Source organism: Perca flavescens, chromosome 13 (genome assembly GCF_004354835.1).
Source record: "Perca flavescens isolate YP-PL-M2 chromosome 13, PFLA_1.0, whole genome shotgun sequence".
NCBI lineage: Eukaryota > Metazoa > Chordata > Actinopteri > Perciformes > Percidae > Perca > Perca flavescens.
Window position 1 is genome coordinate 19,612,816 of NC_041343.1, and position 26,892 is coordinate 19,639,707.

The following is a 26,892-nucleotide window of genomic DNA, read 5'->3' on the forward strand; positions in this document are numbered from 1 at the left end:
ATTTTTAGAAGCACTGGGACAGTGTTTCCCATGATGTGTTCCTTTTAAAGATAAAGAAAGTATTTATCTGACAAACAAAGGCATGGCTGTTGTTATTGTTAAGTCAAACCTTTAAGTAATGAAAAGGGTATTTTTCTACTTAGTTTCAGTTGCATTTAAACTGTACTAAAGTGACCTGTTTGCATCTGCAGTCCATTAGCGACCTAGCAACTGAAATCCACTCCCCATTTCAGTGTATAGAGGGCAGTGCTCTCCAGTGTCTGTCTGCCAATGTTAAGAGAGGGTGGGATTTAAAGATTGTTTATGCAGCTGACATGAGATAAAGCAAGCAGCAGAGAGAGACAGTGCATGGAAGGACATTGACAATAAATAATAGGAAAAAGGATGAAAGTGTTAATAATTCTAAATGCTGTTGGTTAGCCTGCTAGCTCCTACAACTTTTTGTTGCAACCCATTTCTGTCCCACCTGTTTTTCAGTGAGGTGTGCATGTAAATTTCATCTGGTCAATTCTCTTTCAAGGTTTTTTTATTGGATGATAAAATTGCAAAAAGCAATTACTGTACAGTGGGATATGCATATTTTTCCCCTTTTTAACCAGAACATACCCCTCCATGCCCCACACTCCCACCCCATCTGGTCAATTCTAATCTGACCACACTATAATAATAAGAGTAACTTGATTTGTATAGCACCTTTTTTAAAAACAATAGTTTACAAAGTGCTTTAACAAGAGAAACAAAAGCACATACAGTACAAGTCAATACAGATACACATATATTCACATCATGGTAGTGAAAATAGAAGATGGGACAGCTCTAAAGGGCAGAAAAACAACAATTGAATAAGACCTGCAACACAATTAAAAATGGCTTATTATATTCTTCACAATCATATCAACTTTATACAAGGCAGACTAGATGTGTTCTTCAATAGCTGCAAACCACAAAGGAAACAAACGGTTTGCTGTGTGCTGTGTTGTTGCTGCCATTTACTTTCAGTTCTCAGTAGCTCTCACAGCACATTTCAGAGAGACACAACACCACTCCATATGAATAACTTTGTAAATTAGGGTGGGATAAATAATCGATACATGGATGAATTCATTTAAAGTCTGTTTGCCTCTTGCAGTTTTGTGGGAAAGAAACAAACTAACTCAGCAACTGTGGTTAAATCATTTTGTTGTTTCTGCCTCTTTTGATTCTTATACTTCTGCTCTGTGGACCCTCTCTGTTTCTACCACAGACCTGAAGCATACAGAGAACCACATCAGACCACAACAGACCCGACCAGGTTGAGCCACGTACTGATACTCTCCCCTCCCTCTTCCCAGCCTTGTAGGCTGCGTGCGTCCACCAGATTGTCTGCTTTAGCAGTAATTTACTGTGGTGATTGGACAACCTCAGACCACTGGGACTAGACAGGAGGTCCTAAGGTCCCCCCTGTTGAAGCTCTAAGCTTTACCTGACAATGCCTCAGGTAAGAGGGACAGTAGAGTAAAATGTTTGTATGTATGTATGTTTGTATGTATGTATGTATGTATGTATGTATGTATGTACATACATACATACATACATACATACCCCACATACAGTGGGGCAAAAAAGTATTTAGTCAGCCACCAAAAGTTCTCCCACTTAATTTTATTTTCCACCATAATTTGCAAACAAATAAATTCATTAAAAATCCTACAATGTGATTTTTTTTTTTTTTTTTTTCTCATTTTGTCTCTCTTAGTTGAAGTGTACCTATGATGAAAATTACAGGCCTGTCTCATCTTTTTAAGTGGGAGAACTTGCACAATTGGTGGCTGACTAAATACCTTTGTGTGTGTGTGTGTGTGTGTGTGTGTGTGTGTGATAGGAAGGAATAATAGATTATTATTGTTTGTTTACTTCAGTGTTTATTTATTTCTGTTTTGTTGCAGCCCAGCGTCAGTGGGATGGAGCCTCCCTTTGCTGACGCCTTTCAAAACTACTCATTTGCTGACCAGGCCCTCACCAGCACTGAGCTGCTCGCCACCAGCTCTGACCCAGATTTCATGTACGAACTGGTGAGTGGGCGCGCACACACACACACACACACACACACACACACACACACACACACACACACACACACACACACACACACACACACACACACACACACACACACACACACACACACACACACACACACACTTTTGTTTGTGTTGCAGAGCTAAAAAATAAATGAACAGATCTTGCCTTGCTAGTTGTGGCAAATAGAAAGACACCAATTTTGAAGATGCAGAAATGTGAGAGACAGGGGAGTTTGCCAAACATACAGGGTTTTTCCTGACTCAGAATGGGCCTTTAAGGAGGAGGGGGTGGGGGAGGGTGGTGGACTACGGGCGACGGTAAACATGATCGGTGTACAGTAAAGGTAATGAGTCTGTGTTACTTTATTTGACAGAAATCTATATGCATTTGCCTTGTCATTTCTAACAATTTGATAATGTGAAGCACCTATAGCAAAAGCAGTTGGTATATCACAGAGTTAGTGGACCTTCGTTTGCTTAGTTATTTTTCAATAAAAACAAAAAAGGTCTACACAACAAGATAAGCACATATTCTGAGCTATTTGGTCTGCAGACCAGTTTTAAATATTGCAGGGTGGAGTAGTACAAGCTGAAAACTGCAACACTGACATGTAAGCAGAAGAGCTGCGTACTTTAAATGTGGTTTGCGTGATTCAGCACACCTCCATCAAGGCAAACAGATTTTTTTAAATTGACATGCATTGCAGTTGAAAAACATTCATGTCAGTGCGGCTTGAGTCGTCACAGTTGCTCACGGCTCGGCACAAGTATCCCCTAACGTATCAAAAAGAAATATAAGGTTACAAATAGTCTCGCTTTGCCAGACCTTCCTCCATAGTGCTGCAGTGGATGGTCTGGCTAGTCCACACAGCATTCTGGGATGGGAGGCAAACGTGCTCTGGTTTATTGGCATTTCTTTAAACCAATCACAATTGTCTAATTGTCTCACAATTGGCGCTAAGCACCTGACAGCCGCGGTGCCGCTGCAAAATAGCCTCAGGAAGGAACTTGTTTTGGTGGAACATGTGTACGTTCAAAAGTTGTTTTAGTCGTGCAACAGAAAACCGAAAGAAAACTGTCTCAAGTTACCCTACAGAGATCTGAGGAGCAGTTAACCATAGTATAAATCGACCGGAGTTTAAAATTCCAACACAAAGAAAGCGGAAGGTAACGGATTTACCGGCGGAATTCCCGGCGGCAACGGAGCAATCACGGAAGTGGAAAGTCGTGGATATAGACTACAGGTTACATGTTACACAGCACACAAGCTCCCAACAAACACCAGAGGGATTTTTTATTCAAAGCACAATAAGTGGCACAGTGATGTTTTGTTTGTTTATTTTCTAACCAAAAATAAAATAAAGGACTACTTCCCTCGTATGGTAGTAGAGTGATATCTTTACAGAAGGCCTATCTCTTCTGTCACTTATAGCAGTCGTTTGTTTGACAAAAGTACTTCCCAGATTCCCTCATCTTTTACAGTGTCATATAGTAATTCTAGTAGTACAAATTGTATGAATTTAAAATCCATTGAAAAACTGTAAATAAACGTCTGCATGCGGTCAGCTCGGCTGCCAGTGTGACATCTTCTATGTGACTGTGACAAAGGACGATCTCTGCAGACAGGTCAAATTGGCTGTCCAAGAAGCAGAAGAAGACGACCGAAATTCAGTTTGTGATAGTTTTGGAATAGAGTGCTGGTGCAAAAAGACTGCACAGTTTCTAAATAGATAATATTTTAAATAGCTTTGCTGCGGCCCTTTCCGAGTTTCTTTTCCAGTGTGTGCATGCAAACAACCAGTAAGTAATATTTGTTGTTTTACTTCATAATAATGTTTACATTGTGTTTGTTTGCACTGTAGTCTCATCCGGTATATTGCTGCTCGTTTGTGGTTGTCGTATAATGGCAGAGCCTAGTACTTCCTGTATGTTTAATCATTCTATCAGTGTATAATGCTGCATATTAATGGAGGTGTTACGTTACAAGCCTCAAGTACCTCAATTTTGACTATTATTAGTTCGTTTTTTTTATTGCACAATGTTTGCACAGCGTTTATTTCTGTGCTGTTAAATTGCTAATATTTATATGGATGCATAGGGTACAACATCTGGTGTTATCTAATGTATGTCATTAGCCTTAATCAATTAAAAATTAGGAATTCTGTAGCTTATAAATACTGTAGATGTTCAGCTGATTTAGCGTGACACCTTATTGTAGCATTTTACTTATTTGCACATCGTTTAAACAGAGATTTTGAGAAACATGTATATTATTTCAGGTTGTTGTATTTGCTTTGTATTAAGCACCTATTATAATGCTACATTTAAAGCATAGTGCATAACTTTTTTATATTAATGAACGTCCGTTACATTCAACTCATTGCCAAATGAGTTGATACAAAGCTAATTAAGACTATCAGTTCCACGCAACTCTCTCTGTGTTTCTCAGCATGGCTATGTTCAGAAACTGGTGTCGTCCGGCGACTTTCGCGCACCAAAAATCAAGTTAAGATAATTACCTCTTCTGAACAGTCATCATGTTTTTTAATCCTCTGTGTCCTCATGGAGGACGGGTGGGGGTGGTGCGCGATCACGGAAGGCTTGTATCATGTGGATGAGCCGACAGTTTTGTTGTCATTACTTGGAATTCCTCATGGGGGAGAGAGAAACTACGCACTATAGCTTTAAGTCATGTCTAATGGAAATATCTAGTATTTTGTTGCACTGTATATCTGTAAGTCATGTAACAACCTGTTGAAATATGCATATATAGATTGTACTAATTATTTGCATTTATCTCTGTTCCAGAACCACACACCCTCGTTTTCTATTTCAATAAATAACCGAAAGGAACATCTTGTCAAGAGTGCATTCTAACCAATGGCCCCTGGTGGCCACAATCTTTTATGGACCAGTCAAATTATACAGAACCTTCCCATCCACCAAAACAGTGACAATCTCACTGTGTTGTGTATGTGGATCTGCATACAGGGAAACCAGTATCAATTATGATGTATGTGTTGACAGAGACATAAAGAGCCCAACAGCATCTATCAAAAGTTTATTGAATGTCCTTTTAAACTGATCGTATTGTAGAAAAGGCCATCACATTTGCTCTCTCTCTTGAGATGCCTGACCAATCGGTGTCAAAGTTTAGGGCATTGGGGCCTCTTGCCCATCACTTGTGCAGGTAGGCAGAAGATGCGTTATAAAATGCAGAATTTAACTGAACAACAGCTGCTAACTTTGACAACAAGGTCAGCATTGCCTGGAATTCCTTATCCAGGTTAAAATAACTACCAGTAGTCAGTCCAGGATGTTGTAGCTTGTTTTTGTTTCTTTGGAAAATAGTCATGTGTAGGGGCGTTACGGATCAGAGAACGAGACGTTATGACTAGTAAGACCCAATCATATGGCGAACGTTTGCGCCAGAGTCGTCGTTTTCAAAGGTCTCCATTTAGACCACAAAGCAACCCCGGAATTTTCAAAGCAAAACAGGGGCAGCAGTGTAAAATTTCTCCATTTTAGTCACTCGCCATAAACTCCTGAGTAGTGTGGACGCGAGGCATACATGTAGCAAAAGATATGCGATTTTACACCAAAATGGAGTAGTGAAGATTTAGCCTCAGGCCTCAAGCTACATCTACAGACAGCTAATTCCCCGTTTTCGGACTTCTTGAGGTGAGAAGTGAGTGTGTGTGTGTATAGCCCATAACGTAAGTCAAAACTATTCTTTAGCTTTGCTACACTGTTATGGGTCCTATTGCCTTGTTATCTGTGGAAACGCTAAGACTACGTTTATTGATTATTATGCTACGGTGTGTAGAAAGTTTTAGACTTTGATCACTTTGATAATATTGCTGTACTGTGTTTTTTTTTATTACATTGCTGATCAATATGCGGATAGTTTATCATAATTTGTGCATAAATGTTCATATTTGGGTTGTGTTATCGCTAGTAAGAATGTGCAAGTGCAGTAAAGACAGACTAGTGCTGTTGGAACCACATGATTAGCTATTTAAGGTGCAGATTGTTGATAGTTGTAATTCTCAGTTTGTGTTAATGTGCATTATGTTACATGTCATCAATACTAATTCTACGCCAGCCTTGATTACATGGAATTTATTGTAATTCCTTAGTATATTGTTATATGCTGGTGGCTACCACATACAGTTTCAGTAAATTATGTTAGTGGTAACATGAAGAGTCAGATGCCTATTAATGTACATTCTTTATTTGTTTATTTTTCAGAACCACATACAATTTCATATTCAACAAGTTATTCATCTGGTGTCTCAATAAACATTTCTGGATCATAAAGTCAGACATCTCTGGTTCTGTTCTTACGGGACTCCCTGCAGCAGGCCAGTTTCCAATTAATCAGATTTTCGAAGTTTTTACCATATAGTGGAATGTTTGTAACAAAAGCATCTCTGCACAGGTCTTAAAATAAATTATTTGATTTCCAAAAATAAATTTTTGACAATCTTACAGTAAGAGGTAAAATAAAATTAAAGCGCTCAGCTTATAAGCCAAACAATTCTCCTGTATAAGTCTTAGGAATCAAAATACAGTAACCCAGTACACATACATACAGCATGTCTTCATCACAGGATTGTTGTTTCTACAGTATACATTTTCCACAATCATAAAAATAATTTAAAAAAACTAGCAGTATTAGTTTCTTAATAATAGCATTACAAAAATACAGCATAATAAAACATTTTGTTTATCTACACCATTCAACATGTGACTTACCACAGCATTTATCAAAAGTTCTACTCTGGGTTATCCATTCGTAATTCCTAATACTGCGCTGCAATGTGACAGTAATTCAAGCAGCTGGCGCTGTCTCCATTTATGCATACATTTAACAACAACTTATTTACACCTGTTACATACACCACCATAATATGCTGGGAAATCAGGGAAGCACATTCAAAAAAGGAGAAATTAAAAGAAAAAATGAGTGTCCTCAGTGGATTCCATTGAGCACTTCTGCATAATGCAAGGATAGGCTGGTACCAAAACCTAAACCTTAACAGAGACGTACTGTAAGAGATGATGTTTACAACTTTCTTAATAGACACAGCTCAATAACTCCAGAGGAAAATGGAGTATCTGTCTACACTCATAAAAGGGATACCTCAAGTGTACATTAAAGACTCAGGCTACACTGCAATTTCTCAGAAAAGTAACAAAAGAACCCACTGAAGACCTTGAATCCTCTACAACTTGGTCATTCAAAGATTCACCTTTTTGGAGATTTACCGGTCCTACCAGTCCAAGTCATAAACATGTCTGGGAGTACTTGTTTTGGGTGAGTGCAAATTACAGGCTCAGCTGATTATGTGACTGCACTACTGAGAATATGCGTGTGTATCATCTGGTGAGTCTGTGGGGAGCTGTATAGATTGACTGTGGGCTTCTTTACTGCGTTGAATGAACTGTCATTGCCATTGGGAATGTCATCCAGAAGAGGAGTTTTCTCTACTGCGTCGGATGAACTGGGTAAGGCAACAACAACTTCACCAGGTCCAGTATTCTTTCCAGAATGCAAAATCCACTGTAATGTTTTTTCATCACTGTCAAGTAGGTCATGAGGCAGATCAGCACCATTGTTACTTCCAACACCAACCAAATCAGACAACAGGTCAACATCATCGTCTCTCAGCAGAAAACTGACAGGAAGGAGTAGGTTCCTGTGGACTGTTTTTCCTTGGTCAGTTACCGTGTCCTTCATGCGGTAGACATTGTTTGCTGATTGACTGACAACACTTCATAAGGAGTTAACTCCCATTTGTTTGCAACTTTCCTTTTTCCTCTTTCACCTCTGTTTGACAACAAGACACTGTCACAAACAGCCAACAGTGAGCCTTTTACCTTGCGGTCAAAGAGCTTGGCATGGCAGGCCGGTTAGCTGAACTGTGCCTCTGAGCAACCAGTGCTGCCTCACTCAGGTCTCTTTTAAGGTGGGACACAAACTCTGAATGGGTTATGACACAATCATTCTTCCCACTTCATATTTCCCCATATAGTCTGACTGATGCCTGTGAGGATAGGAGTCTTTTACTGTTTTGGCATTGAGCCATCTGAAATCATTACAGGTACTGGGGTCGCCATTCTTCTTCCACAACAGTACTAAAGGGGATGACACTCACTGTTAGACTTTCTAATAATGCCACTCTCCTCCATGTCACTCAGGGCTGTCCGCAGATTCTTATAGTGACGACACAAAATGGTTTGTCATCAATCAGACTGAACTGTGAACAAAATATTTGGCCAGGAAACACTCCATCTTGTTCAACAAGAATAAAGACTCATGTGCTGTGATGATGTTAAGAAGTTTATTCTTCCACTCGAGAGACACTTCACATGCACTTAGGTGTAAATCCTTCAATCCCTGGTCCCTCAGAATGTCGACCAACTCCTCTTCCAACTTGAGAGACGGCTCAGGAATCTGAAATGACTTGGCACTACACTGGACATTACCCTGAATACTTTGAACCTCTGGGAAGTCCTCTACTGCAATGCACGGAGACCCATCACCGATTTTTGCATTCCTTCTCAGTGTCACAGGGAGATTAGTGGAGTGAGATCTATGACTACAGTACTACACACAGGCACTATAGCCTTACTAGGGAGTTTACCCCAAACTAGGTATTTGCTCTGTGGCTGCGGTGTTGCACTACACTACTAAGCTTAACTGTACCCACTTTTTCTGGCACACTTTAGCATCTCTCTTAGAAAGCAAGTACAAACACTGAAAAGGTTCATCCATTCCATCTCCGCCTGGCATGGTCATCAAATTCCAGTAGCTGATGGTGCTCTTCAGTAAGGCCAACAGAGCTTTGATAATGTTGCTGCCAAGAGTCAGTTATTCTGTCTGGCCTGTCACAACCAAGAGAGGGATTATCATTTTACATCCATAAACAGACTAGAGTGCGGATCGGGCCCCATTTTTCTGTCCGAGCCCAGCCCCAGCCCGACAGGCATTCAGATATTTATGTCTGAGTCCGACCCGAGCCCGACACAGTTAAAATCAATTTTTTTTTTCTCATACTAATGACACATGAACGTTTGTTTGTGTGAAAAGCCCGCTTTTATTAAGCAACTGTAAGGCATTCGAAAATGTCAACAGATGAGTGCATCAGCGCACACGGGGCAACAAGCGCACATTAATAAGCTGTTTCATTTAAAATGTTCAATGCCTTATCGCGCTGATGTGACCGAGCCCAACCCAAACCCGAACATAATTTCTAAATACATGTCCGAACCCGGCCCGGCGGGTCCCGACGGGCTCGGTTCAGGTATCCATCCTCTAAAACAGACTACATATAACTCCTTGGGAGTAACTTGGTGACCTCCTCATCCAACAACAACAATATCATCTGCTGAATACTTTTATCATGTTACACGCTTTCTACAGGTTAGCTTGAGCTGCTTCCTTAGGGTGCATACCATAGAGCCACTGCCAATTGGTGCCTTTAGCGTCGGGCCATTTTAAACAAACACTGGTATAGAATAAAGTCTCAGACATTGTTACCTGCTGTGGGCATTGGAAAATAACAGTCTTATCAGAAGGAGCTTTTATGTAGCTCATATATGGACTTATAGCCCCCTTTATCGCAAATAGGAGGCAGACTATTCAGATCTGCACTGCCCTCCCCCTCTCGCAAACCTGTTAGTTTCCCTGTCTAGATGGTAGTAGGGTAGTCCACGACACCGGACAATTACGTTGGGAATAGCCGGGTGGCTGACACTGAAAACGTAGACGATGCACACGGCAGGGGACTAGGGCAGATCTAAGCCATCAATTCTTGGGAGTTTGGCATTGTGTTTACCTGAGTTAGGCTGCCGTACGCATGAATTGCGCATCAAAACGTTCTCCAGCATGTCAATACTTTTCTTTAGATAAACCTGGTCTGCAAATCTACACTGCTGTGGTCCAAAGTCATGACAAGAGCAAGAAGCTGCGTTAACATCAACTTGTAAAACATTTGCCTTATCATTCATACCAAGACTGAATCAGATCCATCCCCTCTGAGGGAAGGAGGGTCTTTGACTTTTCTTTGCAAACCAAATGGGCCTGATCCAGTTTTGGAAGGGTGTCCGTGTGTAAGCCTGACCTTAGACTAGGTGGGCTGAAATGAGACCTAATATTGTTGGCTATCTGCTGTCCAATAATGTAGGTGATTGAGCCCACTTGGCCTAACAAGTCAGGTACCATGTGGGATGTTGAAGTTCTAACTGGTTGCCTATGTGGGTTATGCATATCAGTAAGGTTGGTAGGGGGGGGGGAGAGAAATCAGTCAAAACGTCAACCCCATCCATTCCCAATTCAACGTTACTGCTAGCAACAGGGCTACCAGTTAACAAAGCAGGTAATTGCAATACATTATTCCTCCTACCAACAGAAGCTTGAGTCAGGTTGGTGAAACACACAGCAATGACCAACAAAGGAAAACCGCATCCAAAGAAAAACACAAACTTTTCAGCAGAGCTAAAGTCCTTTCCCACATACAAAGGATAATGCTGAGAGCTGTCCAATTCTCTAGTGATGCGTCAACATGGCAGGCAGACATCCGCTCACTCAATCGAACAGTCACAGCACCAATGTGACGGTCTTCTATGTGACCGTCTCACTGTGTTCTGTACATGGATCTGCATATGGGGAAACCACTATCAATTAAGATGGGTATCTTGACAGCATGGACAAAGGTGTAAACAGTCCTACACAACACACACAATATCAGTCAGTCAAAATGGAATAGCTCCAGAAGCAGTGCAAAATAAGCAAGGTTTAGCATTCAGCTCTGAACCCGAAATGAGTGACTCAAATAAATGGCATTCACGCCTTAATAACATCTAAACAAAATACAGCATAATAAAACATTTTGTGGTGGGCTTTATTACATTTTGGCTGATAATATCACTACACGTTTAACATGCAACTTACCACAGCATTTATCGAAAGTTCTACTACCCATAATTTGATACTCCTTGTACTGCACTGCAATGTGACAGTTAAGCCAGCAGTCAGCGCTGTACCCATTTATGCATGAATTTAATAGAAACACATTGATGCAGAAAATGTATAAAAATCAAATTTTCTCTGATAGTATACTGTTCATTGTTATTTTTCCAACCCCAGTGTTTCCCCTATAATTGTACAGGCATGGCCGGCCGCCTGGCCAACAGGAACCTCCACCAGGCCAGAAAAATCTTTTTCTAAATGACAAAAATAATGCCAAATATCCATTGTGTTTCCCTATATTCATTCTGCAGCGGTGCACCGCCATGAACTGCAGCAACTCACTGCAGCAACTCATTGCCGTGAGTCCATGAACAAGGCAACTGTCTGTGGTTAGTTCAAGTCAGTAACAGCAAGCTCGGTAGTAAACGACATGCTAACGCGCTGACAGATTAGGAGTTTTTGTGTTTTTAGCTGAGCTGGAACAGAGAATATTTGGTTCAAACAGATCAGTGATGCCGTTTTGCCATCGTTCTCTGTGAAGTTTCCTGGAAGTGATGTTATGTAGTGTTTTATACATAGACTGTAAAAAATAATGGATGGAGCTTCCGGGTCTGAAAAGTGCGGAAGTGCCTTAAACCTGCATTCTATCTAATTTACAGCAGAGGGCAACTTCACTGGTTTCAAAAAGAAGCCGGCGTGCATAGAAGTTTATGAGAAAATGACCCTACTTCTTACTGATTTATTACCTCAGTGAACATTTTAAAGGTGCCCTGCCACACGTATTTCATTACTTTGTGGTAATGTCTGAAGGTCTACCATGAACTCTGTAACATTTTTTGTGGAAAAAAATGCCTTGGTTACCTTGTTTCAAGCCATTCTACCGTGGTATAGAAAGCCTGCAGGAAGACTCAGCTTGATTTCTGCCAGTTCTCATTAATATTCAAGAAGCTAAGCTGTTTGAATCTGAATACTAACAGGTAACCAATGAGAGCCTGGCTGTCAGAATCCTTTACCCAGCCCAACTGGGCGAGCTAATGAATAGTAATGAGCTTGGGCAATATGATGTCAGACTGACCAGCTTTTGTAATTGGCCTGATTTCTCTGCTTATTTCTTTTCAGTGGCTAGAGCTGACAAAGGAGGTAGCAGTTCATTTTCACATTCACAACATAACACAAACACATATGGATCTAACATATTTTAAAAAATACAAGTAAAAACGGTTTTGTATGGCAGGGCACCTTTTAATGAGTTTATGGTCTCAATCTCTAGTTTCAGGTCTTCTTCAATACAGCATGTTGTTCATTTTGTAAATAATGGTCCCATATAGTTTAAAATGACGATAAAGCAGGGGATGCTTCAGGGCATGGCTACACGTCGACTTGTCAATCATGATAGAGGCTTAGCAATGCGAATCCATGGCACTGTGTACATTAAAATAGCTGTGAACTTGTTTTTGAGTGTTGTCAGTGTTTTTGCTGTTAAACTTTGACTCTCTCACTGTGCGTTTCCACTTCAACAAAGTTAATTGGAACATTTTGGTCGGCTAAAAATGTCTTGTTTAGCGTTCAATAGCAGCTTGCCAACCAAGGCTATCTAGCTAGCGCTCATGTTAGCTGGTAACTTATTTACCCGCCAGTAAAACTCTGCTGGATGACTTCAGAAGGTTTAAAATTCTGCAACTTTCCCTCTTTGGCGTTCGGTGACATCACTGATGCTACGTCCATTATTTTTTTTAACAGTTTATGGTTTTAATTGGAGTGACTCCATTTAAAAAATTTTCTTTTTTAAATGCTACATTGCTTGTAAGTAAATAATGGGAGTAATAGGCGAACCAGCTTTTCTTTTTAAATAAGTGCTGTGCGCTGGATCCAATTTGTTGCGAAGTAAAGAATGGTTCATGTGGATTTCGAAAAGTAACTGATAAATATTTAAAGAAACTTTAATGTATTAAATTGATAATGGAATTTAGTGTTTCACTAACATATGTACATCTTAAAGGCACATATGTAGTCATTTCTGGTATTTTACATAGTGTTCATCTTGTACTCTTAAGGTAAAAGTCAATTTCTCCATACAGTTTATTTCATTGACAATTGCAGTCTTCTCGATCTTTTGTTGGTAGGTCCATTTGCACTATTTTTAAATAAAAGTTCATCTTTGATAGGGGAAAAACTTGAACAGTGTTTCATGTTCTGTCCCTGCTATAACTTGTAGGTTTCTTTACTTTCTACCATGATTAATTAGATTTCTGGCATGAGAGGAGCTTCCTCTTTTGTTGCAAAAATAGTGGTCAAAAAACTCTTAACTGTTTATATGTTTTATTAGGATATACCATAATATTAGTTACTGATCTAAGTCAACCAAATTGTTTCAGGTTGCAGTAATCAATTTTCTTTGTGATTTTAAATGTCTATGCAAGTTGACAAAATCATCAGAATATTAACTGTAAGAACAAAAAGTAAACAAAATACAATAAATAATAGACCATCTTCTAACCCACCACCTGACTCACCTTCATATTTCATCCTCGCTGCAGGACCGAGACATAACCCACCGGCAGAGCCCCTGTAGGGACAGTAACTTGGGGGTCGGGGACAGAGGCAAGGAGGTGGAGGGCTGTGTGGATCAGCTCATGGATCTGGGCGAGTGTGAGACGGTCTACAACAGTTCAGCGTTTGAAAAGTGGGACTCCTACTGGGAAGACGTCACCAGGTACTGAATTATTTATATGTGTGTGCTGTGGATTATTTGAGTTTGAGTTAAAACAGCAGCAAGTAAATAAGACAAACTTCAAATGCCTTACTGCATTTCAACTCTCCGCCAACTTTCTGAAGTTGAAGGTGGCTTGCATTGCCGATAATTGTGCATAACATTACCTATCTATTGTGCAATAACTAGCATGGTTTTAAATTGTAATGCTACAGGAGGTTGCATTTAGTGTCCACTTAATGTTTTTAATGGGCAACAAATTACCGGCTCTGACAAAGATTTGCCTGGGGAAAAAAAAAATCTATAGTATATATAGATAGTAGAAGAGACATTTAGGTGATTTTGCTGGCAAAATTCTATATTTTTCTTATTATCAACAATTCCTCGAAAAGACCCAAACCAAAAATGAATTAATCCTACCAACAAGAGCCTTGTGTATCCAAAGCCTGATATAACTCATTTCTCTTCTGCCATAGAGCTTCATTATTGGTATTAAAACTAGTGAGCCGCACTTCTGCACAGGGTGACATTTCCTTCATTATGATGCAAATATTACTGTAGATTACCTTGAGCCAATACCATTTGCATTGTCCTGCTGCAGTAAATACTCATTAGAGCACCAAATTCGTCTTAATGCACAGCTGAAAATACACAAAACCGCTATTTCCCTTTGCTCAAGTTACATTTGATACAAATGTTAGGGTTCTGGCATAGAGAAAGTTGTACTCAGTAGTTCCCTGCATCATGTGTGCTCAGGACTTTTACTGTAGGAAAGCAGATAAGAAGTCAGTTTGTAAATTGTATGCAGTAGGACAGGTGCCTAAAGGTTTTTATAGCAGTAGAGTTCAACATCACTGGTCTGACACAAAGGATGATTTGAAGCAGGTAGTGGTTTTGCTTGAATGCAGGAAGTGGTTTAAGAGGCCTGTAAACAACAAAGCAGCCGCAGTCTCCTGAGATAGCAGGTGATGCTCCATCTGTCCTGCAGCTATCCTGATGCTTTGCTGCCAAAATAGTTTCTGTACTCTCTCCTCTGATGTAGAGTGACTGCTGAAGACAAACAACAGTTTCTAAAGTCTAAAGGCGATTTAAACTGAGGTGGAATAGTGCTGGCTGTTGCAGGGTTGGGGAATCTGCTGCTAACAGGGTTGATTAAGGTCATGTTTTGGTGGAACAGAGGGAACTGTTGTATCTTTTTGGCTAATGGGTAAGTCATTGTTTTACAAACTTGACTGTCCAGATTAGGCCCAAGCTGCGGATTGGTAGCTCTAATGTCTAATGGAGCGTGTTTCTTGGTCAGTAGAAGTCATATTCTCTTTGTGTGCTTTGAGGTACTGGGTTTGTCAAAACTGTAGCTATCAGATGTAGTGCTGCCTCTGAGCTCTCTGTTTGATTCTTGGTTCTATAACTGAACCCAAAGCAAAAATTACAGGTTAAAAAACAAAAGAAAACTGATGGAAATCTGCTCAAGGTGGTATGAATTAGGCATAGATGCATGATTCAATGTTTGAACTTGAAATATTTTGCACTTATCCCAAAACCGGTGCACTTTTAAATAGTGCAGAAGACATGTTTACATCTAGGGCTGCAACAAATAATTATTTCCATCATTGATCAATGAAATATGCTGAAAAAGTTTTCCAGAGTCCAAGGTGACATCTTCAAATATCTTGTCTTGTCCAGATATATTCACTTAACAACGACATAAACTTTTTTTTTTGCAATATTCAGGCATTTTTATACATATTTAGACCAAAAACAGGAAATGGTTCCATTTTAAAGGTTATATACAAGACAATGAAAGCTTTAACTGTTAATGGAACTGCATGTCTCTGTGCTCGGCAGATACACACGGCTGGCTAGCTGTGACATCTGGGGCACCAAAGAGGTGGATTTCCTTGGATTAGATGACTTCTCTAGTCCCTACCAGGACGAGGAAGTGATTGGTCGAACCCCGACGCTGGCTCAGCTCAACAGCGAGGATTCGCTGCCTGTGTGTGAGGCGCTCTACCCCCCTACTGACCTGACCCTGCCTGCCCCTCAGCTTCAGCCGTCCCAGCTTTCCTGTCACAATAAGAGACCCTTGGTCCCTGGCCAAGGATTGGGCCCCGTCACTGCACGGCCCTCCCCAAGCTCCACATCCTCTTCCCGTCCTTCCCACAGCCTTCTCCCAGACTTTCCTGAAACCTCCCAAAAAGCTACCAGACCTATCCCCTCCAGCACCGAGACTATGGCCAAGACCCAGAACCTCCTCTGTCTCACACAGGACCACGGCCAAGCTCAAACTAAGCATCAGGGGCGAGGAACCAAGATGGCAGCCCCATCTTCTCATAGCACTGACTTTGTGCGGAAGGCTAAAGTCCGTGTGCATAAAATTCAGCCCGAGATGCCCTCCCAGACGGATTTTGAGAGGTCAGATACACCTCTACCTCTCTCCCAGCCCCAAGACGAGAAGGCCTGCACTTCAGCGAGCGCCACCTTGGTGGTAATTCCTGTTGCTGCAGCCAGTGGCTCTGCCAGCTTGACAAGCTTTGAGAAAAGGGCAGAGGGAACAGGGAGGAGGGAGATACCTTTAGGCTTGTCTGCCACTGTGCCACAATTGGTTGAGGCGAGCCAGGTCATGGAGGGCAGCACCTCTGGGCTGGTCAGCAGCGGCGATAGTGTGGCAGGGGCTAGCAGCGGTGGCGGCGTTCTGGTTGTGGAGGGCACGGAGAAGACCAAGGAGGAGGAGCACAACTACTCCCTGTTCCTGACCCGCAGCAGACTGGCCGGCAGAGTCCACTCCCAGCTGGAAGAGGATGAGGAGGAGGAGGAAGAGGAGGATGACGAGGAAGAGGCTGCAGAGGAGGAGGAAGGCGATGGGCTTGAGCTAGATGACGAAGACCATGATGAGGGTTTCGGCAGCGAGCACGAGCTGTCTGAGAATGATGAGGATGAGGAGGAGGATGAAGACTATGAAGCTGACAAGGATGACGACATGAGTGACGCCTTCTCTGAGCCAGGTAGCAACTTTTCATTAAGTCACTGACTTATCATTATTTAAGAATTTTTTTTTATTTTATTCTTTATTATTACCTTTCTGTCTTTATTTTCCCTTAATGTTCCGTCTCTGTCTTTCTGTTGCTCTGATTTTCTCCCTATTCCACTGTCTTTTTTCCTCCAGGTTGTGACATGGAGCTGATGGACGACATTAAAGGCCTGACAGCAGGAGTCTCCAGCCGGAAGAGAGGCAAGCGTCGCTACTTCTGGGAGTACAGCGAGCAGCTCACCCCCTCGAAACAGGAACGCATGCTTAAACCGTCCGAGTGGGACAGACACACGCTGCCTAGCAACCTGTTCCAGAAGAACGGGCCTCTCCATGGTATACATACACACACATACATACTGTGTGTATATATATATATATATATATATATATATATATATATATATATATATTGTAACACAAGCTGGCACTGTAGAATATGAGCCTTGCTTTAAAACTTGTTTATCTTCAAAGAAAAGACTTTTGGATTATTGTATTTTTTACATTTCAGTTCACCACCTCAATCACAGCATAAAACATATCGTATACGCCTTTTAGTGGGGCTGTAACGTTTTGGATTTTCCACAACAGCAGCTGTGCTCAGCATGTTGGCAGTGATACTACAGTTTAGGTGATCACATTGGAAATATGAAATAAATAAAAGGAGCATGTCTAATTTCTCACATAGCGGCACAGGCTTGCAAAACATTTCACTTGCATTCATGTCTGTATTTATTTCATCGTTTTGTTTGAATTTCTTTCTGCAATTGTAGAGGATGACTTGTATTACATTTGTTTTTGAAATCACTTCAAGTTTGCTTCAATTCAGTAATTACTAAGGGGTCCAACACACAGTGATCATTTTCTTTCTTACTGAACCTGTTATAGATCCACCACAGGTATCACTAACTGTGACTGAATGGAAAATGGCAGTTTACTTCTGGTTACTCCTTGTTTTATACCACAACAGCAAGATATTCCGTGAACAGTAAAACAGTGAAAAAGTAACTCCCACTCTGCCTTCGCATTCAAAATGAAGAGAGGGGAAAAAGAGTTTTGGCTGATAGAGGTGCAAGCGAAAAGTTCATGATTCAGATTATTTAACATATAATATAAAAAAATAATATTAACTTGATAAACAATAAGAAACCAATTGGAAAAAGTGGAAATGGCAACTGCAATAGGTGCCATCTTACAGACATTGATTTTGATGTGTCATCTCTAATGCCTTCTTTTCATTGGTTGTCATAAAGGAAAGTATATGTTGAAGAAGTCTCGCCGCACAGATGTGGAAGACCTGACTCCCAATCCCCGCAAGCTGCTGCAGATTGGCACAGAGCTCCGCAAACTGAACAAGGTGATCAGCGACTTGACCCCTGTCAGTGAGCTGCCGCTAACCGCAAGACCACGGTCACGCAAGGAGAAGAACAAGCTGGCATCCAGGTAAAATATGCAAGCATGTACAGTATGTACGCATTAGAGTGGCATAGACCTTGTACCATGTACAATCCCGCTGACCTCAGCAGTATATGTCTTTTAAAATGGTTTTATTGCTTACATCATGATTGCAGGAGTATAGTTGTAGTCAAAATGCTGATTTGGGAGCAGTATGTCATGTTTCTCAGTGCCGACTGTTTGCTAAAAAGAACTCTTTTCTGTTATGCCTTAGTAAACTTCACTCATCTGCTGTGTATTTTAGAGCTTGTCGTTTAAAAAAGAAGGCCCAGTATGAAGCAAACAAAGTGAAGCTCTGGGGACTCAGCACAGAGTACGGTACGTTGCTTACGACACAGTTTTCACACCAAGTTCATACACCTCTGCATCCATTTTATTCATGCCTTGATATACAAACCCCAATTCCAATAAAGTTGGGACGTTGTGTTAAACGTAAATTAAAAACCGAATACAATGATTTCAGAATCCGTTTTCAACCTATTTTCAATTGAATACACTACAAAGACAAGATATTTAATCTTCAAACTGATAAACTTTATTGTTTTTTGCAAATATTCACTCATTTTGAATTTGATGCCTGCAACATGTTCCAAAAAAGCTGGGACAGGGGCATCTTTACCACTGTTACATCACCTTTCCCCATAACAACACCCAATAAGCATTTGGGAACTGAGGACAGTAATTGTTGAAGCTTTGTAGGTGGAATTCTTTCCCATTCTTGCTTGATGTACGACTTCAGTTGCTCAACAGTTCGGGGTCTCAGTTGTCGTATTGTGCTTCATAATGCTCCCCATATTTTCAATGGGAGACAGGTCTGGTCAATATAGGTAATACAGGTAATATATCACCCATGTTTTCGCCTTGTATGAGGTAGCTATAGGCATACTTAACATCAGGTTCAAATAGGTGTATTATTTGCTTGTTTTAACAGAGGTATTAACGTAATAAGTTATTAGTGGTGAAAGTTAGTATGGCACACTTACACAAGAGTTGCGATGCTTCTATAGACTATCTGCATGTCCTCTTTAACTCCAGGAAAGTGAAAAAAAGTTAGGTTGGTATATCCAGCATGTAACATTGGTAGCAGCAAATAGTCAGAGCTGGTGAACCACAATGAATTAGTCGCTACGGATGTAGCAACCCCGCTGCCACTGCTGTACAGAGACTCGTACAACAGCGTGCTGTGTGTGTCGTCTTTTGTGGATGTGGGCCAAAAACCGTTAGATTCACAGTTCATTAATATTGAATGTGTTGCGTGTCCAAACTGCACCAAAACTGAGATGCGGCATCATTGGGTACCAAGAAATACACCCGCCAAGTGTGAAGTAGATTCTCGGTTCTCAAGATATTTGAAAAACGCATGCACGCACGCACGCACGCACGCACGCACGCACGCACACACACACACACACACACACACACACACACACACACACACACACACACACACACACACACACACACACAGCATCCTCTATTTATAGTTAGATGTCAGTTTGTGTGCTCCACCATGTGTCCTCCTGTAGATCGGCTGCTGTTTGTGATCAATGCCATCAAGGAGGAGATAGTTGCCCGAGTGGAGGACTCTGCTCCGCGTCCGACCAACATGGCTGACACTCTGGAGCATCTCATCCAGGAGACACTCGGTGAGAATTAAAGAGGGGGACGACTGAGTCAGTGGTAAAAAAAAATAGAAGCTGGTAGGCTAAAATCTACATGATTTGAAAAAGCAGATGACAAGAAATAATATAGCTAGTATTTAGACAGCAAATCAATCAATTCATATTGACCCTTTTTTATTATATTATAAACACAATCAAGTGAAGGAGTTCAAGTACCTTGGGGTTTTGTTCGCGAGTGAGGGGACAATGGAGCGGGAGATTGGTCGGAGAATCGGCGCAGCGGGTGCGGTATTGCATTCAATCTATCGCACCGTTGTGACGAAAAGAGAGCTGAGCCAGAAGGCAAAGCTCTCGATCTACCGGTCAGTTTTCGTTCCTACCCTCACCTATGGTCATGAAGGCTGGGTCATGACCGAAAGAACGAGATCCAGGGTACAAGCGGCCGAAATGGGTTTCCTCAGGAGGGTGGCTGGCGTCTCCCTTAGAGATAGGGTGAGAAGCTCAGTCATCCGTGAGGAGCTTCGGAGAGAGCCGCTGCTCCTTTGCGTCGAAAAGGAGCCAGTTGAGGTGGTTCGGGCATCTGGTAAGGATGCCCCTGGGCGCCTCCCTAGGGAGGTGTTCCAGGCACGCCCAGCTGGGAGGAGGCCTCGGGAAGACCCAGGACTAGGTGGAGGGATTATATCTCCAACCTGGCCTGGGAACGCCGATCCCCAGTCGGAGCTGGTTAATGTTGCTCGGGAAAGGGAAGTTTGGGGTCCCCTGCTGGAGCTGCTCCCCCCGCGACCCGACACCGGATAAGCGGACGAAGATGGAGATGGAGATGGAGATAAACACAATCAGAAAATAATACAGATGAAGCCTTTTACAAGGATATTTAAGTGCCCATTCTAAAAAAAAATATATTTTTTACATCAAGCTCGCTCTGAACAGGGAGGGTTAATGACAATAATAAAGAATGTTTTCTGTACAAAAGAAAGTATTTGTTTGAGACAAGTAAGTTGCACAAAGAAGTTTGTTTGATTTCTAACATTTCTGAATGTATCTTCATGTGTCTCTGTGCGTGCAGTGGCATCACCGGTTGCTGGGCAGACTTCAGACTTCGTCAACAAGATCTTGGAGAACACAGGACACGGCGATCCCACCGGTGGACTGGTCGGTCTGCGAGTCCCCACCTCCAAAATCTAGACAAACCGTGGTCCACTGAGAGGAGTGGACTAAATATTACCACCGTGCTGTTCCATTGTAACTATGCTCCCCTCTGCATGCCCCTCCAACACAGAGTACATACACATTGTTAGTCACACAAACACACATACCACTCCCTGTGTGTATGTATGTGTGCTTGATTTAGCCATGCACTTGAATGGCATACACCCTAGCTTACTGTCTCTGCACACTGCGCAGAGTCAGTGTGTCACTGTCTCCCAACCCATTGTGAGTGTCTGCTGGGAAAAGCGCCTTTTAAAAGCAAGGGATGATAAGTTGTGTGGCTAAATAGCATATCCTAAATCCATGGGTGATAATGAGATGTGTTTAACATTGTGTTGTGTCGGGGTGGTTCTATCAGAGATCTACTTCCAGGGCTGAGACAGAGACAGTCACACGAGCGTAACCACCGAAATACTTTCACACAATTGATAGAGTAAATATTGTTTCAGGTCGGACACCATTAAAGGTTGGAAAAAGTTCCAGTTATAATTTCCTGGAAGAGGCTCACCTCACATGGCAACAAAAATTAACTCCAGGATGTCAAATTGAACCACTCAATAAAGTACTTTAGTTGCCAAGACAGCTGCAGAGAAAAAAAAAAGCAGCGTGCTCCGAGGCGTTTCAGGGTGGCAGAATTTATTTCGTATTGAAGGCCTAAATATGTTCATGCCATCCCCTGTTTGCCAATCAGGTCTGCTGTTGTTAAAATGTAGGAGTTAAATTTTAGCAAAATAAATCTTGAAACATAAAAGGCAAAAGCTTAAAATTAGACTTTAACGATTAAGCAACAGTTTGCGGCAGGCAGGAGGAAGCTTAATGGCTAATTATGACTACATTAACTTAAACAACAGGAGGTAGTTGACCATGTTGAGAGGAAGTGCATGTAGTTTGGTGCTTTTTGGCCTTGTGCTGGTTGTAACTTGATTGGGTGAAACGGGCATTTTGCCAGAATGGGAGCAGACTGTGAGGAAGATGATGATGGTGGTGATAAAAATGACAAACAGTGATCCATCTCCTCTAGGAAACTGTACATAAAAGTGTCTCCTAGTGAAAAAGGGCACTGTCTCCAGTTTTTGTACAGTACAGATGACCAGGCTAACAGTTTGGTGTGTTCATACTAGTGTTTGATCAGAGTTCTATTCATTGTGCCTTGTGTATGTATGTGTGTGTTTCTGTAAGTCTGAGTGAGTGTGTGAGAGGGACTGAACAAGAAGAGGTGATTGGTCAGAACTCCCTAAGGTCCAGCCAAGGAGAGTACTACTTTCACACTGAGGAAGATTGTTAGTGAATGCGAGGAGGGAGATAACTGTGTATTTCAGTTGTCTAAAGATAATCTGAATGTACATAAAACAAGTGGAAGCTCTCGTTGCGTCATGCCACAGAGTCTGTGTATATAGGAGGGCTCTGCAATAGATTACTTTTGGTTTTTGGTACTCTGTCTTTAGGGATTGTGGGAGGGTTAAAATATATTTTTGTTTCGAGTTACAAAAAAATATTTCCACACTATATTTTGATTGTTTTTTGTACCAAAGACGCATGCAACGAAATGGCGACCAGCCAGTTAAAGTAAGGTTTTGCACAGCTTACGTGATGCCGTATTGAATGTAAGAAATGTGGGAGGGTCAGGAAACTTCATTGAACTGTGAAATTAGCTTGGGTCAGAAAAGGAACATTCATTCATTTTTAAAATCTAAAAATTAACCCCATCTGTGGGCTTCTCCAGTAGATGTGTTGCTTAGCAAGCACTTCATTCCTGAACTGATTCCTCCATCCACATGCTAATTGTTTTAATAGCGCTATCTAGGACAAAAACCAAGAGCGCTAGTTGATAAGCTATGTTACATTTTTGTATGTCAAAATGTCACCAACAATAACCAAAATGTTTTGTTCCTGTTGTCACTTGTTTGATTTCTGTGTGTAGACGAGGTCTAGTTCATCAACAAAATATTTACTGAATTGTGTTTCAAAGTACTGTTTATAGAAACATTAATGCTATATCTATCAATGGTGAAATGCCACTTTTCATGACAATTGATTAATTGTTAAGCATGACACATTTCTTAAGCCTACCCTTGCATCAAAAGTTAGAGAAAAAAACAACACAAAAACCACAAAAAAAAGTTCTTGTTATATTTTTGTACTTTAACTGCCTGCTATCTTTCCTGTTGGGTTGGAAGTATTAGTTGAGTGGCGTGAAGAAGATGTGGAGGAAAAGAGGAGAAAGGTTTTAAAGAGCAGCCAGTCGATCTGATGACCAACACTTGACCCTTTCAGTCTCTTTTGCTGGCTGAGGGATATACACAGAATCATGACTGGATTTATTTAAAACACAATGCAGCGAAGCCATGGTCTAGTTTGAATGGTCTATAAAGAGAATAAGAACAGGGACTTGTCTAGGACAGAGGACAACGGCATGGAGGTTTGAGGGCAGTTGCTGTAAGAAAGCCAAAGCCATTTGAGTCAGTCCCAGATTGATCTGGTGTGAAAATCATTCAGATTTGTACACGTATTCCCTCTTTGACCATGAAATTGGTTGAATTTTGCATTTCCTGGGATTGGCATTGCTGTCTTCGGGGTCGCATTGCTGAATTTATCTGTCAAGCATTGCCTTCGGTCCTCAGCTCACATCTTTCCTGACCAGTCACAACTGCAAAGAATAACTTTCTTCACCAAAACACACAGAGTTACAATATCCAGGCCACAAATTGGCAGCATGTCCAACCTTTAAAATGCATGATGCCTTTATGCTTGCCCTGCCTGCTGCCTCCTGGAAAGAAATGCCACAATTCCCAGGAATTTTATAATTCAATCGGAGTTCACTCTCTGTTTGACAAGGCTTAATTCAGGTTAGTTTGAAGTGAAGAAAGTACTCCTTCACAGAATGAACTGATGTCTGATGATGGTGATGCAGAACTGTCGTCTTTCTGTATTGTGTGATTGAATAACAGCTAGTGCTACATATATATGTACATATATATTTTTTTTTTTACTGATTTATGTTCCGCCTAAAAGGGAGAAATGGTGCTTTTTTTCTGAAACTAGAATGATGATTATCCATGATTCTTATTTGACATTTTAGTCTAGTTGTAGCCTAGTGACTTGCTCTTCCCTACCGTCCATAGCTATTTTCTTAGTAGTGATTCATTTTTGTAAATAGACTATAAGTTAATATGTATCTTCTAAATGTTAGATATGTGTATAAAATACTCTATCTTATATGTTTGAAAAACAAAAGCACTTTGTCCAAAAAAGGAAAACAAAACAAAAAGAAAAAGCATTTTTTTCTTCCATTTGCTGCTAAAAAAAGGCCTGGTGTGAATGCTGCAAGTGTGCTTGACGACTACTTGCTAGGATAGGTCTATTACCTGACTTGGCTGGGTCTATAAACTAGCAGGGAATAGGTGTACGGCCTGACGAGGGTTAGGTCTACATGTTTCTGGAGCCATGTAATGATATGAGGTGTGGTATAAGCACAATCATTGCTTGGCTTTGGGAAGCCCAGTCTAGACAGGATAGGTCTATTTCCTGGTCAGAAACCGTGTGGATAGTGTGTTTGTGGTCTTAAAAAAAAAAAGAGGGTTTTGATTCCAGGGCCCCTACGTTGATCCTGATGCTAACCTCCTTGGCGTCATGATTCATTTGCCTTCAGTAGAGGTTTCCTATGGATAAACTGATTCTGCTTTGGCTTCCTCTTCAGGGTGATGTACAGTGTAGACACATTTCTCCAGAGAGTTATATTGTTATCATTTGTAAACTGATTTCTACTTGTGACTTAATGAGGAGGGGGTTTAGCCTAGGGTGGCCAGGGAGAGCCCTTTTAAAAGATGTTGTTCCAGGCCGCCTTGGGGAAGTTACTATATCACTGTACTGTATGGCAAGCCAGTTATAAATGGAGACTCAATCCGGACACTTATTGCCTTTTTGAACTTTTCACCTACACACACAAAAAAATAATAATGTGGCAGGCATGTCAATTGCCAAGGGGCTGTGCCTGAGGTTTATGACATTGTTGTCAACAACAACAACAACAACAACAACAACAAAACCATTCAGCCTAATTGGCTTAAAACAACCTTGACTGAAAAAGCAGACGTGGGGAAATATGTCTGAAAAATGGCTTAAAACTACTATGTGTAATCAGTTGTATCTTTTGGGACAATATTTGAAGCATTTTCTTCAGCCACATTTTTGCCCATGTCTGGTAAGGGGTCAACAGTAGTTAAAGGGCCACTGGTTGTCCCAACAGTAGACCAGCTCAGCAGAGCATGTGTAGTGGATCACAAGGCTGATTCAAGGAAGAGTCCTCACAGGTTTTTACATTTAACATGATAGGTGCAAGCTGTGCAACTTTACATTCAAACCAGGAGACTCTGTGGCATTTGAACAGTCAAGATAATGAGTGAAAATCCACGCCAGTAAAACAATTCCTTATTCTTTTTATTTCTGACGTAAATCCTATACAGTCAACTATTAAGCTAATAGAGTGTGTAACTTTGTGCTACTATTGTCCAATAAAAAGTGGATCCATAAAGCTCTTCAGCAAATCAGGGTAATATCGTTCTTCTATCTGACATATGTGATGACATATAAAATCAAAAGAAAATATTTTTATGTATTCCAATTATTGTCGCCATTCTTTTTTTTAAATATTTTGTGCGTGTGTGTGTGTTATGAATTATCAATGTCAATCAATATAGTGCAATGCTCTGTACACAAACAACAAAAGGCCAACAGACTTGTCACAAGAATTCAAAAAGTTTCTCCGCTGTTTCCCCACTGGTATTCAAACATACACAACCTAGAACATTTTCCTCTCACGAAGGATTTAACACTGATTTCCTGCCGTGATACAACTGGTGTTTGTCACATGGTGCTGATTACATTTCATTTATCAAGAAACCATCCAATAATTAAAATATGTATTTAAATCCACTCACATTTTACATGTGATTATTGTTAATAACTATCATCAGACCAGACTTTCCCTCCCAATCATTTTCCTTGATTCTAACTGTTGGACCAATCAGAGGAAGATTCTTACTCTGAACAACAGAATGGTGATTACTGTATTATTGAGCTGTATGTTCGCTATTGTTCAGCATACCATTATTTATTTTGTAAAAGTCAGACTCCTGGATTTGATACCACTGCCCAAAGTCACAGAGGATCTTTATTCCATCTGAGAGGTACAAAATATTTACCAGAATTGCAAAATAAAAGCACATGTTCTGGTGGCTTAGGACATTTTGTTGATTTAGATAGCAAGTGAGACTTCCTACTAATGTTAACATGTTGCTATGTGTTTACCTTGTGCATTCAGAAACTATCTCCAGAGGAAATATTCGGTAACGCTTTGTTTTATTATTGTTTCTGTAATTTAAGAATAATGTCAAAGAAGTTTCTTTGAAAGAACTACATGTATGCAATTTGTCTGTAAGTTTTCTGGTAGCTGTGCCAAGAGAAATCTCAATCATTCCAAATCTTGCAGAGACGGAGAGCGTAGGTATTTGTAAGGAGATAACATAAGCACAGGCTAATTATTGCTAACTAAAATGCTAGTTAACATTAGTAATTAAACTTAAACAGCTAATGTAAGTCAAAACTGCCTGCCTTCTGACTCTACGGTAATTTGTCTACTATGCGACAGAAAGTCGCGTGGTTATGACACAATCGTATTTTTACAGAAATGGCTGCGTAGCCATAACGTGAACCTTTTATACATTGTTGTGTTTTAGAAATAAACAATTTAAACACTTCAGAAAAAATTCACAAAGTGACGTGAATGTTTGCTAACCAGCCCCAGCTGTAAAGCTCTGAAAAACTTTACTGTTTTG

The 26,892-nt window shown here is 40.9% G+C and overlaps 1 protein-coding gene across 4 annotated transcripts in view; it reads left to right on the forward strand.

The window, feature by feature from the left end:
- crebrf (creb3 regulatory factor) overlaps positions 1-26,566 on the forward strand; it is a 34,623-nt gene extending 8,057 nt beyond the window's left edge. For 2 of the 4 annotated variants that reach the window (XM_028595441.1, XM_028595442.1), the window contains exons 2-11: positions 1,244-1,477; positions 1,926-2,051; positions 11,349-11,396; positions 13,575-13,750; positions 15,593-16,749; positions 16,911-17,108; positions 18,026-18,215; positions 18,472-18,545; positions 19,754-19,873; positions 20,916-26,566. In XM_028595441.1, the coding sequence (XP_028451242.1) occupies positions 1,469-1,477; positions 1,926-2,051; positions 11,349-11,396; positions 13,575-13,750; positions 15,593-16,749; positions 16,911-17,108; positions 18,026-18,215; positions 18,472-18,545; positions 19,754-19,873; positions 20,916-21,034 (2,217 nt within the window). In that variant the 5' untranslated portion in view covers positions 1,244-1,468 and the 3' untranslated portion in view covers positions 21,035-26,566. The remainder of the gene's footprint in view (positions 1-1,243; positions 1,478-1,925; positions 2,052-11,348; positions 11,397-13,574; positions 13,751-15,592; positions 16,750-16,910; positions 17,109-18,025; positions 18,216-18,471; positions 18,546-19,753; positions 19,874-20,915) is intronic. The other 2 variants (XM_028595443.1, XM_028595444.1) reach the window with 2 other exon arrangements.
- The last annotated feature ends 326 nt before the right edge of the window (positions 26,567-26,892 follow it).